This window comes from Mastigoproctus giganteus, chromosome 1 (assembly GCF_048544385.1).
Source record: "Mastigoproctus giganteus isolate SK-2022 chromosome 1, ASM4854438v1, whole genome shotgun sequence".
Classification (NCBI taxonomy): domain Eukaryota; kingdom Metazoa; phylum Arthropoda; class Arachnida; order Uropygi; family Thelyphonidae; genus Mastigoproctus; species Mastigoproctus giganteus.
The window spans coordinates 189380867-189399291 of record NC_143575.1 but is presented as its reverse complement, the minus strand read 5'-3'; the positions used below and the strand labels follow the sequence as shown (position 1 = coordinate 189399291).

Here is an 18425-nt window from a genome sequence, read left to right as displayed (position 1 = left end):
AGCATCAAAAGCTTTCCTGATATCAAAATTATTTTTTGAATCAAGTTCCTTTGTAACTACATCATAATATCCTATCAAATTTGTCAGACAAGACTTTCCCTTAACAAACCCATGCTGTGTCTGAATTATTGCTGCAGTCTTGTCTAGATGATCCTGCAATGCATTTTTAACCAGTGACTCCATTATTTTACCCGGAACAGAAGTTAAACTAATTACTCGTGTCACGCTTCGACCCCCCCTTTGTGAATTGGGGATACATTTGCACATCTCCAGCCCATGGGGACCTCCCCTGAATCCAAGGATGCTCTCATAATTATGGCTAAGGGTTTGCTTAGTTGCTTTGCCGCCTCCTTTAATATAACTGGATAAATCCCAGGTGCCTTTCTTATGTTTAACTTCAACAATTTCTCCTCCACTTCGCTCTCAGTTATTACAAAATCATTAAGCGCCCTGCTACAATTTGATAACCTTCTGCCATTTTCAAACCTTAATAACTGCTCATGTGTGAATGTAGATGCAACATACTCATTCAGTTTGTTTGCTATCTGAGCAGGATCATCAACAGTGGAACCATAGTTATCAAGTGGACCAATCAGATTCATCCCCTTCCTTTTAGAGTTTATATAAGTAAAGAAATCCTTGCTGTTTTATGTGAGTGAGATTTCTCATAATCTGCCTAACATGACCTAATTACAGACTGGCTTATATCTGCCATAGGCTTTTGAGTCGCTTGATAATTTATAAGCATCCCATGCATTTTTCTTCTGTCACGAGTCTCATTAGTTCATTTGATAACCATTTAGGCCTAAACCTTGAACAATATTTCTTAATAGGTATGAAACTTTTAGTAGCATCGACAATTAATTCCTTGAATGCTTCCCACTTAGTACTTACTGTTGGTAACATCGTCAGTTGATCCCACTGTACAGAATTTAAAAACTGTCTGAGACCACTGTACTCACCTTTACGGAAGCAAAAACCCTTTCCTTTACCCCTGATGGTAATTATAACTTTAAGTAAATCCCACATCAATACACTGTGATCATTGCCACCTAGTGGTTCCTTTATCTGGAAATTCTTAATACACGAATGATCACTGCTGATAACCAGATCAAGAGTATTACCCTCTCTGGTTGCCTCTCGAACATGCTGCTGCAGAAAACAATCATCCAATAAATCCAAAAAAGTCTTACTAGTGTGCGAGTGACCAACCCTCAAGTTCCAGTCAATATCTGGGAGGTTAAAATCCACCATTATAAGACATTCTGATTTACTAGCCCCCTCTATTTCTCTGTACAATTGTTCATTTTACTCATTCGAGTCTTTGGCCTATAACACACTCCTACTCCTATTTTTGCTTTTGCAGTGCTTATGTCACACCAAACTGACTCAACAGTGCACAGTTCATCTATATCAACTGGATTCACTTCTTTTGATTTTACGTTTTTCTTAATTAACAGCATAACACCTCCCTTCCTATCCTGTCTATCCTTTCTGTACACATTGTACTCCCCAAATTCCAGTTCTGCATTCCTTATATCTGTGACACCACGTCTCTGCTATCCCAACAATATCCACCTTTGATGTCTTGACCAGCACTTCAAATTCATCAAATTTATTTACTATACTTCTAGCATTGGTATACATGCACCTATTCTTATTCTTAGTTACCCTAAGACATCCCATATACCCACCTGTTTCACGATGACTGCCATCAGTCCCTGAAACCCCCAGCACCCCTCGCTCCAGGTCGCTACTTATTCTAATAGAAGTTGTGCAAGAATCACCTTCACCTATGCCTGCGGCTACTTTTAACCTTTTAGTCTGTGAATCCCCCCAAGCTAGCAGTTTTCCGACCCACCTAACACTGCCTCGATAGCATCAGCAAATATTCTTGCACCCTTTCTATTTAAGTGTATCCCATCCCCAGTCTCTCCTGTTAACAAGCACAGACCACGCTGAAAAAAAAATTCTACCCCTTGAGCCTTGCACAATCTTTCCATGGCTGAATTGATTGACAAGGCTCTCATTATGTATTCCCTCCTATCGTGTCTGGGCAGAATTGCCCAGACACAATAGGAGACTATCAAATTTAACCCTATTAAATTTGATAGTGTACTATATAGGACACTATCAAATTTAACCCTGACTCACGACTTTTTTGCAACATTGACCTGTACTTGTTAAGTAAATCTGAAGGTCTCCTACTCTTAATGTCATTGGTGCCAACATGTACAACAATATCACCTTTTGTGCCCTTAAAAGATGATTTATGCTTTACGTCATCAACTTTTGCCCTTGGCAGACATACCCTGGTCCTGTTCCATTTATCCTTTTTACACAATATATTCCCTGTCTCCCTAACAATAGAGTCACCAACAATAACTAGTTCCTTTGGGACCAGAGCATTCGGCCTTGCAGATTGCCGCTGTGTTGCCTGATGTCCGGGAATGAGCTCTAGCGTTGAGTTGGGCAGCTGAGAGCTTGATGGGCCCCTCATATTAATTTCTTCGAGGGCATCTACCCTACACTTCGAGCTCTCATAGACGCCCAGTAGAACTGCCGAGTTGATGCGTAATTTCTAGACACTCTGCACCTGGCACACACAAAGACATCCTCCTTGGCTAGATCATGTTTTGTTCCAGTGTGTTCGGCAAACATTTCACAAGTTGTACATTTTTTTAGGCTGTGATGCGTTGGGCGAATTTCCCCCCCCCCCTCAGTTCTCCCCCGAGTCACAGCACTCCTGCCACTTTGTGCCCGTTGCTTTGCTGCTCTAGTCTGAGGCATGATATTTTAAATTAATAAGATCAATAAATTTAATTAATTGTCAATACTACGCTATCTAATAGAATCCTAATGCAGTGATGCGTATTACACTATATAATTATACTTAAAGCTGCCTAGTTACCCCAATTAAAAATTTGAATTCCCTACTACTCTATACAAAAACAATGACTGCAAGATTCGAACGAAATAACGGTTTTACGTATATTAAGTAGTAATCTACAAAAACTCTTTATCTAAATTAAAAATAACCAGCGTAACAATAACTATAAGACTACTTTAAAGTACAATATAAAATAACAATTAGGTAAATAAAAAGGCAAACACTTATCGCTTTTTTGGAGCCTGTAATTCACAGCTGTAATTTTTAAAGAGAATCAGCGCCCTCTTTTTGTGTGGGGTTTTTTTTTTTTGACACAAATTGGTTTATGTTGTAGTTATGTATGTAGAGTACCATATACAGGGGGTATCAAAAGTGATGGTCAATAATTTAAAGGTGAACTGTACAGACTACAATATGCAAAAAAAGCCTAGTAAACAGGGGTCCTTAAGTGAATGGTTTTCCAGATATTGCACTTTTACAGTTGGAATCCATCACTGACTTGTTTGTTTAGGTGATAAATAAGCATTTATTATGCTCATTCTCTCAATGCTTTGAGACGTAGCAGGCATACTAGTACTTGTCAAAGGATAGTCAACATGGAAAGAAGTTACAGCAATGAAGAGTATGCGGTCATGCACTTCATGTATGGTAAAGCCAAAGGCAGTGCACTCGAGGCTGCACGTTTGCACCAAGGAGCATTTCCCAAAAGCCCAACAGGCACATCACTGCCTTAGAGAACATGGGTGATTCACACATGGAGTACAAGCAGGTAGGCCCAGAAGCATAACACCTGACGTTGAGGAGAGGGTGTTAGAAAGAACACCCTGTAACATGTAACATCTGTAAAATCATGTGGTGTTGAAACCAAAAACTAAAATATATTACCTTATGTTTAATTAAACCACCATTAGCAAAGGATACACAGCTTTTTGCTAGTGCTTCCAGAGTCAACAGAAAATGTGCATTATCTCAAAACAGTTCATTTGTGGCCCCGATGTTCACTGGGACTTTTTTGCTTATTTTAGTGTGTGCTTTCAGCCATAAATTATTGACCATTTTTGAAACACCTCTCATAATCTCTCTGTTTAATGCTATCACCTGTTATTGATTTTTGTAAACCAAATGTGATCAGAATAAGTGGAACCCACTGTAATATGCAATTATATAAGCCTCAGTTAAGAAATACTTTACTAGATAATATATTAGAAAGGAAGGTTTTTTTGGTTATTTCTCTGTCTTTCTTACTTATTGCTAATCTTGTCTATTGCTTTTTTTTTTTTTTATGTGAACCCCAAACACGAGAGGTATTAGAACCTATAGTACTTAGTACTGTGCTTGGGTTGGAGGTTGAGAAGACGAAAGAAGATATTTGTTGACATTGGACTTGAACTTCTGTAGATTGTAAATTTCAGGAAATACGTATGAAGGAAGGTTGTTCCAGAAAACAGCAGTTGAATGAACAAATGAGGAAGATGAAAAGTTGGTTCTGTGGGTTTGAAGTTGGACAGTAAATGGATGTTGGCTTGTGCTGGCACGTGTTCGGACTGTTTTGAAAGAGAGAGATAGAGAGAGCGGGAATTATAGAAGCCAATTCAGAAGAACAGTGCCCATGGAAGTATCTGTAGAAGAGGCATGCAGCAGAAACAGTATGTCTATGAGAAAGCAAGTGGAGAGACTCTGTCAGAGATGAATCATTAATTAACTTAACTGCCCTCTTCTGAATGGAATCAAGAAGCCTGAGAGAGGTTTTGGAGGCACCACCCCAGATGTTGGAACAATATTCCATGGCAGGGCGGACTTGCCATTTATACAGAGTGAGCAGCTGTTTGGAAGAAAAGTAAAGTCAAGAGCAAAAGAGAAAACCAAGTTTTTTAGATGCAGAGGAAGCAATATTTGTAATGTGCTTGTGCCAAGAGAGATTAGAAGTCAGGGTAATCCCCAAAAGAGATATATCATTTTGCCTTGAAATCGGAGTGTCACTAAAGATAAGCATAGGAGCAAAAGAATCCTTTTTGCAAGATATAAGACAAGACTGAGTTTTAGAAGGGTTGAAATCAACTAAGTTGTCTTTGCCCCACTGGAGAATTACCTGAAGATCAGCATTTAAAGAATTGGTAGCAGATTTTTGAGAAGTTGAAGCTGATTGAGCAGGACAAGGTCTCTCAAAATGGAAAGTGGAATGCAATGTGCTATCATCGGCAAACTATGGATAAGATTTCCAGTCAATGGAAGAAGAGGAAAAGAGTGGGGGAAAGAACTGAACCTTGGGGGACACCAGCATTAGTGGAGAAGTTAGAAGACAGAGAGCCATCTACCATCACCCTCAGTGAGCGATCAAAGAGAAAACTGGATAACCAATTACTAAAAACAGTTGTCAAACCATAAGATGGAAGCTTGTTTAGAAGACCTTGATGCCAAACACGATCAAAAGCCTTTGAGATGTCATGAGCAACTACTTGTGTTTCACCGAACCTTTCCATTGAATTAGTCCATAAATGGGTAACATAAGCCATATCACCAGTGGATCGACACTGATGGAATCCATACTGGCGATCGTTGATCAGACGGAAGGTTACTAGGTAGTTTAAGAGTTGGCGGTTAATTGATGTCTCCATTACTTTAGAAAGAGTAGAAGTAATTGCAATGGGACGATAATTGGATGGGAGGGATTTGTCACCCTTTTTAGGAACTGGCTGGATATCAACAAATTTCCAAGCAGAAGGAAAAACACCTTTGGAATAAGAAAGTGAAAAAGGCAGCAAAGAATAGGAGTAAGTTCAGGAGCACAGGTTTTGAGAACAAGTGGAGAAATACCATCAGGACATGGAGCTTTCTTAGCATCAAGATTCATCAAAATCCTTCTGATATCCTTTTGACAGAAGACCACAGGAGGCATTGAATGGAGCGTGTTGGGAATGGTGGGAGGTGTTTTTCCAAGATCATTAATACATGAGCTGGAAGAAAAATGGGATGCTAGCAGGTCAGCTTTATCCTTGGCTGAAGTGACAACAGAACCATCTGGTTTGGACAGAGGTGGGAGCAGAGATGGGCAAAAGTTGCACCCAATAGCTTCGGCAAGAGACCAGAATTCTCGGCTACCATTAGGGCAAGAAGCAAGTTTTCTACTCTTAGCCTGTTCAAACTCTAGTTTGGACTGATTAATAACTGCTTTACAATTGTTTCGAGCTTTGGTGTAGGCAAAAAATTAAACTGAAGAATTAGAAACAAGCCAATTACGATATGCAACATTCTTCTCTTGAACAGCCTTAGCACATTTATTGGAAAACCAAGGTTTAGATAAAGGACGAGATTTTAAAGTGGAATGTGAGATAAAGGATTCCATTCCTGCAAGAATAATTTCACTGACACGATTTGAGCAAACGTTGACATCAGAAGTTTTGAAACGGTAATCCGACGAAGGAAAAGAAGAAAAGAAGTCTCGCAGGTCATTCCATTTTGCATTCTTGTAAACAACAAGGTTGGGAATAGCCATGAGATAAAGGTTCCATTGGAGAAGAGACAATCACCAAGTTGTGATCTGAAGTGCCTAAAGGACCTCTCACTTCGACCATGTACTTAGAAGGTTGTTGTTATTTTGTTTTTAGGAGCATTAGCAACTAAGGCCATATTGCTCCGGGGATATGCGGTGATCATTCCCTGACTTTTCCGCATCCTCCGTATTTGGTGGTGACGGGATCGAACCCCGGGTCTAATCAAGAAGCGTGTGCTACGCACTGCTGCTCCTTCCCACCTGGCTACGGAGGTGCCGTACTTAGAAGGGTTGTTTGTGAGAAAAAGATCAAGTGTATTGGCTATATGATTAGGATTGTCCGGTATTCTTGTAGGTAAATGAACAATCTGTGCTAGGTCATTAGTAATTGCAGAAGCCTCAGCATCTCGACCTGCTGGGTCGGTGTGACTAGAAAACGGAAGCCAGCTGGAGTTGTGAATATTAAAATCACCAAGTTTAAAATTACCTCACTGTTAGGAAAGTTAGCTTGGTTACAGAGTAGATTGTTGTTGTTATGGGAGGGTTTAATGGCCCACAAGATGCTATGCCTATAATGTGCCTATTCATTTATTATATAAAAAAAAATAAATAAAAATAATCCGTGACAGAAAAAAAATGTGAAATCAGAAATTATTAAATCCAGATATTTAATATATCTAAAAAATTCAGATATATTTGCCTTGTCACTAATGAGATTTTCTAGTGTTAATGGTTTACAAAGATTAACCAGTGATAACAAGGTTGAAGTTCTGTCTTCTTTATAGTAGGGGCAGTCTATCAGAATATGTTTCACAGTCCAATTTATAGAACAATGTGGTGGATCATCTCCTGTGAGTAAATGAAGGAGAGTCAGATGGGTATGGCCTATTCTTGCTCTTGAAAGGACTACTTCTCGTCTTGATGTACGGGCACTGGAGCGCCAAATTTTCAAATCCTGTTTAAACTGAAAAAGTTTATTATTAGTCTGTGAGTGGCACAGTGCTGTCCATTCTGACAGGCATGCAGCCTGAATGGTTAGTGCATAGTCTGATGCCAGAACAGGGATATTGGTTAAATCTAAGGTAGTTGGAATTTTTGCAGCTTTATCAGCCAGTTCATTGCCCAAAATACCAGAATGTGCTGAAATCCAACAGAAGGTGACCAGTTGGTGTTTTTCAATTTATAACAATAAGCTTCTAATTTCATCTAGAACAGGGTAAACTTTATCAGAAGAAGAATAAGATAATGCCGCTCAATCGTGGCCCATTTTTGACTCGCCTTTACTCACAGGAGATGATCCACCACAGTGTCCACATTGTTCTATAAATCTGACTGGGAAACATTCTGATTGACTGCCCCTACTATAAAGAAGACAGAACTTCAACCTTGCTATCAGTGGTTAATTGTTGTAAACCAATAACTCTAGAAAATATCATTGGTGACAAGACAAATATCTGAATTTTTTAACATCCTCAAGCACTGATTCCCTTGGGAATCAGTGTAAATAACAGATTTTAAAGAGCAGTCCAAAAACAAATTTTCTAAAGCTAGTTTGATTGCATATAATTCAGCTGAGAATACTGAATTCAGATGGAAGAGTTGCTGAAATAATGATATTTGAAAACACTGCTGCTGCTCCAACATTTGTATTAAATTTAGAGCCATCTGTATAAATTGGGAAAAAATCAATATCTTTGAGTGTGAGGTGCATGAAATTGTCTGACGTTTGATGCTTTTAAAATATTCTTTCCCCATTGACAGAGGTAAGTGTCACAGGTCAGTACAGGAGAAAGAGCCCATGGTGGTTTGAGAGTAAGTTGCTATCTGTTGTACAGAATGGATGGAAACATTCCAAACCTGCAACAGTTGAAGAACGCAAAGGCCAGTTGGTTTTACTATGCTAGATTTATTTCTGTAGAGGTTTTCTAGAAGTGGATTGAAAAGGCATGACTGAATGGGATGTGAGGCACAACTTTGTACCTTAACAGCATACTTTAGTAACAGTGTTTTCCTACATAAAGTAGGAACTCGTGAGCATCAATGTAGAGACTGGTTCTGAAAGCACCAAGTGCAATCCCCAAAGCACTGTTGAATAGGATCAAGCCAGAGCAATGCACTCATTCTGGCAGAATCATAGATGGGAACTCAATAATCAAGGTGGGATCTGATTAATGCCCTGTATAGCCGAAGCAGAGAGGTACGATCTGCATCTTATGTTTGGGCGGATAAAGCTCTGAGTGTGTTTAACTTTTTTAGACAGGAAGTATGTACATTTTTAATATGATCTATAAAATTTAACTTGTCAAGCATTAAAAATTTGAATGTTCACGATCCAGATGATGTTTGCATTACAAAAATGGATAGCAACTGTTTTCTGCTGCAAGAGTCAACAGCCAATGAGGCTGGCCCACTGTTGTATTTTATTACGTGATATCTGAAGCTGCCATTCAATAGATCTCATATTTTGGGAATGGCAGAAGATGGAAAATTCATCTGCATAAAGGTAAGTCTCAACTGTATTTGAAAGCTGTCTAGTGATGGAATCTAATCTAAGAGCAAAAAGAGTGGCACTCAGTACCGATCCCTGTGGAACACCTTCCTGCATGAAGGTTGCAGAGAGGGCATGTTGGGTATTGAACTAGAAATGATCTAGTATGTAGAAAGTTCTGAACAAATATAGGAAGGTTGCCCCATAGCCCAAGACAGTAAAGATCGCCAAGTATGCCATGCTGCCAAGGTGGTGTCAAAAGTTTTCTATATCTATTGAAACCATTACAGGATGTTCAGGTTTAACAAAGGCATTTTGAATTGCGAATTCAGCCTTGACCATTAGATCTAAGCATGACATATTTCTACGAAAGCCATATTGACTATGGCTCATTAGATGTTCTGACTCAATGATCCAGACAAGTCTTCTGTGGACAATTTTTTCTAGGATTTTGCTTAGGCAGCTTGAGAGAGAGAGAGATATTGGTCTATAGCTATGGGGGTTGGTTGGATCTTTTCCAGGCTTTAGGAACACCAAAATAGTAGAGCGATGCAAAGAAACTGGAAAAACATTTTCTAAAAATATACGATTGTAAAAAACCAGGAACAGGTGCAAAGCTTTGTCATCAAGATGTTGTACCATGACATAATAAATCCCATCTAGCCTGGCAGCACCACTATGGGATGTTCTAATGGCATGCAAAAGTTCAGAGTATTGCAGAGGCTTGTTATATGGAGGGAAAAAAAGTAGGCAGTTTGAAAGTTAATAGCATGCTTCTCTAGTGTTTTTAATTTGTTGGAATGATGTAATATAGGTTGATGCTGCTGAGATTTCAACAAAAGTATTGCCCAAAGCATTAGCAATATCTAAGGGACTGGATAGGTCTTGCCCTTTCTAGGAGAGGATTGGAGAAAGTATGGTAGGAAACTTACCAGATAACTGTCAAATTTTTTTCCACATATTATTTTGGGATCAGTATTTCTGTTCAAGCTAGATGCAAAACAGGTCCAGGATTCTTTCTTGGCTTGCCTTTGTATGAAACATGCTTTTGCCCTTAACTTCTTATAATTAATGAGGTTGGACATTGCCGACATAAATTGCAGGCTTTAATTTTTGCTTTCTTTGCTTTTGTGCATTCCTCATTCCACCAGCAATTATAATGCTTTCAACCCGGGGGATTTGATAATGGTATTGTGTCATTGGCCACTTTTAAGAGATGCGACATGATGTAATCTGTTACATTATCAATATTCTAGAGGTGGATTTTTTCCTCATCAAGAGAGATTGATTGAAATTTTGCCCAGTTTGCTCGAAGAAATTTCCATTTCCTGCAGAGTTTGGTTGATCAGTCTTTGATATTAAAAAATTGCAAATGATTGGAAAGTGGTCACTGCCCATAGAATCATTTATAACATAAATGATTCTATGGGCAGTGACCCAACCACTAGCCCAACCACTCTTTGGTTGGGACCAGTATTGGAGAACAAATTCAGAGATCTATTGCTGAGGTATGTCCAGTGAGTGTGTGTGCACCAGTATTGAGTATGGTGGGGTTTTGTGACTAGAAAGCTTTCAATGAGTTGACCACATGTCTAGTTTAGGATCGCCCCATAAGGGGTGGTGCCTATCAAAATCCTTTAATATATAGAAAGGTGGAGGTGTCTGTATGAAGAGATCTTCAAGATCTTTTAAAGAGTCAAGTATGGTTTGGTGGTAGGTAGAGTGAGACAAGTGTTATTGAAATATGGAGAATTATATGAACAGCAACAGCTTCTATTTCTATCACTGGAGGAGGAGATGCCGCTGGTATAGTCAGAGGATTGTTATTTGCCTGGTCAGAGAAATTGTATTATTGCTTACGTATACTTGGTTGTTGCTCAGAAAGAACATTTCTAGCCCAATCTGAAATTGATTTATTATTTGGAACTGTGAAATCAGTTTGAGTGGAGACTTGATAATTTTTTACAGCATTGGCATAGGTCATATTTTGGTTATAGTAGGTGCAACTATTTTCTCACTTCTTGGTAACTGACTTTGCTCTCAACCTTGTATTTTACTATTTTTTTCTGTTTGCCACATCTTAGAATATGCAGGATGGTCACCTTTGCAATTTGGGTAGGTCATTTTTGTAGCTGTACAGTTACTTTGTATGTGATCTGAGGACCCACAATTGGGGTAGATAGGAACTCCTCTGCATACAGTTTGTGAGTGACCATACTTTTGGTATTTATAACATCTTAAAGGGTTTGGAATGTAGGGGCAGAGTAAATAACCTGCTTTTACAGAGGAGGGTAAGTTGGGTGTATTGAAGGTGAGAATATTTCTGGTAGATGTAAGTTGATTATCTTTTTTAATTATTATTCGTCTTGCTTCAATTACATGTTGTCCCTGCAGCTCTTGGGTTCTTCCTTGGGGACATTTAATAGGTTTCAACTGATGAATTGTGTGAGGAGATATTTTTACTGGAATGGCCAGCAAAGCTTGTAAGTTGTAACAGCTTCTCGGAATGTCTGTGGTTCGTGGTTTCTATTAGTAAGTCTCCTGATTGCAGTCTCTTAACCATCTTGGAAGATCCTGCAATACCCTTCAGATGTTTTTGTATGACAGGGAGACAATTTGCTCATAAGTGAATGGATGATTAAGAACGATGGGCAAAGTTGCTCCATCCAATCAGTCTTTTGTCTCTTTGGATTATCGTTCTCAATATCCTGATGGTCTGTGTTTGCCACGTTTGCTCCTTTTAGCCCTTGGCAAAAAGCAAGAGGACTTATCTGCCAAGGTTTCCAAGCCCTGCCACAGAGAGGCAGGAGCCATGCCACTAGGAGGCCAAGCGGTTAAAGTGTTAGTTGTTTAGTGACCTAGAAATATGGATAAAGAAAGAAAGGTGGGTTTCCTTTCTGTGTTCTAACTTGTGGCTTTTCAAGTATAGAACAGTTTTAAAAATAACACTTTAGAGAAATGTAAGAACTTAAAAATAACTTTAATCGCCTCTGAAGAGCACGCTATTAATCACAGAAATATCACTTGGCCTCGAAATATGCTTGGAACCCGGGGCTTACAAGGTAGCATTGATTGCTCCTGCTTCCACATGGTAGAGCTGGTAACCTACCTGATCATGTTCTTCTCCAGAGCAAAATGGAGTGAACTAACTCCACTAAAATCCAGTAGTCACTGGGTTCTCAGATCCAAAGTATATAGGACAAAAACATGGTGAATCTAGTTCCATCACAGCCAAACACTATGCCCAGCTCTGACCAACAGCGAATTAAGTAAACACTAAGTAAATTATCACCATTCAAAACAATATAAACTGCACATTTGAACATCTAATGGAAGCTGCTTGTTTGAGGGCTTTCAGTCTCTTCCCCAACACACAATTCACTCAATACTTTGGAAATAGTAATCTCAAAGTGACACCCATTTGATGTTTCCAAAGATGAAATGCTAAATGAAATATTCTCGGAGACTAACATTCTCCAAGCACTTTGATTACATCAAAGCTAAAACAGGAGTTGATTAGCATTAGAAATCCAGACCTTGTTAAAAAGTATATCTTGAAATGTATACTTCCCATCCCACTGTATGCATCATAGATTTGGTCCTCTGCCCCACCGAGCAACCTGAAAGCGATCCTTAGTATTGAATACTGGCTCTTGAGATGGCTGAACAGGATCTCGAACCACCCATTTACTATCTCTAGAGCCATCCTACTTTCCAATCTCAGTATTCCTCCCTGGAAACAGACAATCAACACAAGAAACATTTTCACATTAGCCCAACTGCTAACGGGAAGATTAGACACTCCCAGTATTGATGGCTTGTTTCACTCCCGTCGAGAAGCCACCAGAATTGCTGAAACAAGGCATCTTCTTCAAAGCAACTTAAAAAATCTGGACAGCCTAAGTCGCTTTTTTCCAGCAAACACAATAGAACTCTTCAATCAACTAAGAATTGAACTGGAAAAGCTCTGTAATGAAAAAGCCTACAGATTGCAAGTCTTTGCAGACTCCTATCGTCTTGTGCAACTGTAGTGCACAGCCACTCGGCTCAAAAACTGCATTTAATTTTGATCCCTTTTAACTATATATTCTTGGTACTCTAGATGCCAACCTAAGATGATGTTAAAATTAAATATTCTATGATGTTCAAAGATGCCAAAAATGTAAATATTCTATTATAAAATCATAATTACTCATGTATTCCAAAATTCTGTATTTAACCTTTCAGGGTGAAAGTCCCATGAACTTTGTAACCTTTTGCTCATGGGTCCACTTCATACCTTAGAATGTAACTCACCCTTCTAGCCAACGGCTGTCCCAGGGATGCCTCTTCAACAGAGAAATAAATTGATAATAATAATAAAATATCAGAATGAACAAGGTGTTCTTAAAGCTAGGAGAATCTGTACTATAGTGACAGTAACCCCAATCTCTGCTTATAACCTAACAATCACTTTCAACAAATTTTTAACATTGATGAGATTGCTCTGTATTGGGAAAAATTGCCAGATCGAATATACATTGCCACGTTTCAAGGCATCAAAAGATATGGCCACACTCTTGCTTGGGGCTAATGCAGCGGGAGATTATAGATTAAAACCACTGCTTGCGTGGGCATCAATAAAGCCACCCTACCTGTGCATTTCCAATTGAACCAGAGAGCATGGGTAACAATATCTCTCTTTAAGGATTGGTTTAAATGCTGCTTCATTCCTGAGGTTGAAAAATATTGTAAAGACAAGGACGTTCTTTTCAAGATTTTGCTTCTATTAGATAATGCTCCTGGACATCCTATGCATCTAAATGATTTCAATTCGAACATGAGTCATATTTCTACCCCCAAACACGACTTCACTCATCCAACCTACGGATCAGAGTGTTATTTCGAATTTAAAAGCATACTATTTATGTACATTTGCTTAGGCAGTGTCTGCAATAGACTATGAGAAAAATTTTACATTGAGACTTCTGGAAATCTTACAATACTTACCATGCCATCTTAAACATTAATAAGGCCTGGTGGAAATTACTAAAAGTTGTTTATATGGCACATGGAAGAAAATATGCCCACAGCATGTATAAGGCTTCAAAGGATTTGAAAAGACGAATCATATGAAAGGTTACAGATAAGATTGTAAAGCTTGTACAGTCAGTCCTCGTATAACACGGGTTTACACTACACGAATTCGATCATACACGATTTATAAATAAGGGAACGATATCGTATATAACATGAACTGAATTCGCTTATGCACGATTCGCCTTTGTGTTTACAAGAAACAGCAGTTGAACGCAGAATCACCCCAACTGAACGCAACACGATAGGAACGAAGAGAAGATTCTGAAAATGTATTTGTTTTTTTATATCAGTGAAGGGGAAACACATTTCACCATAATAACATAAAAACTAACACAATTCCAGCTATCGGTATAATCGCAAATGCAATTAGATCGAGTTTACTAACAGTTTATAACAGATTCCACTAGCAGAAATGCAACTGGAAATTGTTTTTATTGTTTTATGGTAGTAACGATGACAGCACTTTTCTAGTAAAGTACATTTCTAGTAACCCCTAGAAATGTGCTTTAGTAAAATGTGAGGTGTTAATAATGTATCTCTGCCTTTACGGTGTTGTTTATTCAGTTTCTACACGCACGCACACAGTTTTGTTTATGTGTACCAAGCGTGCCTCCTCGTTTTGTAATTGTGCTTTATTCCCTAAAAATGAGTAAAATACTTAAAAGGTGTGAAAAGGAAGTGTCCTGGTGAAGACACTGCAGATTCAGAGAGAAAAAGAAAAGCAATATCGATAAACAGAGGCGAACTGGGTCAAAAATTCTTACCCGGGAAAATTTGTAGTGGCCTCATACTGTGGTTTATGGTCAAAATCACACCGGCCTCCGGCCCACCAGGGTTTCCCCAGCTTATGGCCAGTCCGGCCTCTGTCGATAGAGAAAAAATATGAAATTGTGAAACGCTTTGAGCGAAATGAAAGACAGTGTGATACTGCACGTGCTACAGACCTAAATGAGGCAACACCAAGAATTACAAAGAATGCAGAGAAAATAAAAAAACTTTCATAGCAGGAACAACTCAAAGTGTAATTAAAATCCATTAGATTAAGACACAAAGAATTAGAAGAGATGGAACGGCTGTCATCTGTTTGGATAGAAAATCAAACAAAAACAAGTTTGCTTACGATAGAAGCAAAAGCATCAGCAATATTTTATTACGTAATAGTCGTAAGAAAATACTTACGTATTTTATTACAATTATTGTGTTTGGTAATGTTTTGGTTACAAATGTGTGTTCAATCTTGGGTGGTCGGCACATAACCCTATTTTTCCCATAGGGCCTGTTGTTATATTGCACAAGTGTTTCTAGGACCAACTATCGTGCTATACGAGGACCGACTAATTCAGTTGGAGGTTGATGCCAAAGACGTGGAGGAGTTAATAGAAGAAGAAGAGAAGGAATTATCTAACAAAGAACTTATTGACTTGCAGGCAGTGATACTGAAAGAAGAAAATGCAGAAAAAGCTCAAGATGAACCAAATGAGGAGCCAAGACACTTCATCACCAGAGAGAGAAAGAGATGGCAATGGCATTTCGTGATATTGCATCGGCAATGCCGAGGTTTGAGAAGATGGATCCTGACAGCAAACGATTCTTAAAAGTTAACAGAGGGGTGGATGATATGCTTGCTTGCCACAAAGAAATCTGAACAACAATGGGCCCAACACCGAACCCTGGGGAACTCCACTAATAACATTTGTCCACGAAGAGCAGTGTCCATTAATTACCACTCTCTGTTGTCTCCCACTCAACCATCCCTTTATCCAATGTAGCAACTTACCCTTAATGTAAACTCTAGCAGGAAAGGGATGAATCAGACTGGACCACTTAACATACATGGGTTGACTATTGATGATCATACCTCTCCAATTTGTACAGCAGTCTTCCATGTGCAACAGTATCAAAAGCTTTCCTGAAATCCAAGTATATGATATCAAAATTATTTTTGGCATTCAGTTCATTTGAGACCACATCATAGTACCCAATCAAATTGGTCAAACAAGACCTCCCTTTAACAAACCCATGCTGTCTTAACTATTACTACCGTCTTGTCTAAATGATCCTGCACTGCTTCTTTAACCAGTGATTATTTCCATTATTTTCCCCAGAACACAAGTTAAACTAACAGGTCTGTAGTTACTTGTGTCATCTTTTGTACCCTTTTGTGAACTGATTCATTTGCACATCTCCAGTCCATGGGGACCTCCCCCGAGTCCAAGGAAGCCCTCATAATTATGGCTAAGGGTTTGCTTACTTCCTTTGCTGCCTCCTTTAATATAACTGGATAGATTCTGTCCACCCCAGGTGCCTTCCTTATGTTTAATTTCAACAATTTCTCCTCCGCTTTACTCTCAGTTATTACAAAATCACTTATCTTCCTGTTAGCATTTGATAAACTTCTGGCACTCCCCTCATTGAATGACTCCTCGTGTGTGAATGTAGATGCAAAATACTCATTCAGTTTATCAGCTACCTGAGCATGATCATCAATAGTCAACCCATCTATGTTAAGTGGTCCAGTCTGATTCATCCCTTTCCTTCTAGAGTTTACATAAGTAATCTCTCATAATCTGCCTTCGCCTGCCTAACCTCCTTTGTGACTTGATTACAGACTACCTTATATCTGCCATAGGTTTCTGTGTTACCTGATACTTTATATGCATCCCATACATTTTTCTTCTCTGCCACGAGCCTCATTAATTCATCTGACATCCATTTAGGCCATAATTAGGACATTCATTTAGGCTATAATGTTCAGCAATGGCAGGAAAGGGTGAAATTGGCCTGGTGAATAGCTCTCATGCTCCGAGACATGATCAAAGTCTCTGCTGGGATTCTCCAATGTAACAAACCCCACAATCTGGGCAAGTAATTCAATAAACCACATCCACAATGTGCAGATGTGGACCACGTGCATGATTCCCACCTTTGTTCTGCATATATATGTGTGTTAAGATGATATGAATTAGGCACTATAAGGTTTTGCCTCAGGTACCACAAATGCTAGCATGTTTCTGTTCTTGGTTGGAAGCACTCCGTATAGCTGTTATGGGTTCCACAATTAATTGTAATTGTGGAACCTGCATACATCCTATCATGGAAGTTTTTATCCTCTGGCATGACGAGAAATGGCAGGTTAACAATATGGTAAATGTTCGTCACCTTACCTCCGCAGAGTCTGAGAGTTGATATTTTTCTTCTTTTCTTTCTCCATTCTTCTTCCCCTTCCCTTCTTTTGCCATCCACAATTTGAACATTCTCAGTGATAGAGCATACATGTAGGTTACACTTGCATATATACTGGTATGCTGTCATGCATTTTATCTAGGTTGATAAAGGGGTACATCACCTCAAAAGCTACCTTTGTGAATATTTGTGCTTTTAGTCTCTATATTTGTTTTTACTTTTGCTTTACCTGTATATAATATTTTAATAGGTTTCTTATATTTTATTTTATATATTTTATTAATAAAGTTTTACTTCACCATTTTACTGGTTGTGACAATTTTTATACTTAATATAGTTAAATTATATTTCTGCTTACTCTAGTGAACTGTATGCACATTTCATTTTAAAAGATAAGAGAAATAGAACAACTTAACCTTTAATGAATTTAAATTACACACAAACACACATTCTGCACTGTGACAAATATGAATTCCTAACATTCATAACAGGAATGTCAGTCTGTAATTGAATGCATGTCTTTGCACATATTTCAATATTTTCAAATGCAAGTTCCATTCAATATTTTCATGGGGAATAATCCTCCCAAATTAATGGAAAATTTTTCCTAATTTAAAAGTACAGAAATAATTGTCATATCAAGAAATATGATTATATTTTAAGAACATAAAATATTAATCTTCACCAGCAGGAACTGCATCTTCCAATCGACGAATGAACTTTACCCTCAATTCTGTTACATTATCTCCTTTTAGCTGATCTTGAAGAAACCATGCTGCCACTTCCACTTGTACCTATGGAAAATTTCAGCAAATTAAAAAATCTCTGTATGAAATATCCTAAAAACATACAAATAACGTGAATCTCAATATTCAAGCATAAATTCATTAAAATTATATGCAAATTAAACTCGCAACAAGTATGCAAATAACACCTCCTCTCTTCCCCCTTTAATGGATTATTCAAAGGGGGTTAAAAGATAAATTAAATCCAGATTCTTTTTTTTATTGCATATCTTTTCAGATCTCAGAAGCAAAAAGTTATCAATCAAGCAGTTTACAAAACTAATTACCTCCTATGAAAGGCAAAATTTTCACATACAAGTGATCCTCAACTTATGAACTTAATGCATTTCTAAGGTTCATTTAGAGGTTTAAAATTTCATAAGGTGAATTTTACTTTTATAGATACAGAACATACTCTATATAGTGCAATATACTTTATTATATTATATTGCAAATAAACTGTTTTCTTATCTTAATATTAATGACTTTTTTTGCTTATTTTTCTTGGAC

General features: G+C 38.2%; 1 protein-coding gene across 3 annotated transcripts in view; it reads right to left on the bottom strand.

Moving 5' to 3' along the window:
* Positions 1-17635: 17635 nt before the first annotated feature.
* Positions 17636-18425, bottom strand: part of Bet3 (blocked early in transport 3) — a 60501-nt gene continuing 59711 nt past the window's right edge. The window contains exon 6 of one of the 3 annotated variants that reach the window (XM_090383591.1): positions 17636-17924. In XM_090383591.1, coding sequence (XP_090239717.1) covers positions 17805-17924 — 120 coding nt within the window. In that variant the 3' untranslated portion in view covers positions 17636-17804. The remainder of the gene's footprint in view (positions 17925-18425) is intronic. The other 2 variants (XM_090383600.1, XM_090383583.1) reach the window with 2 other exon arrangements.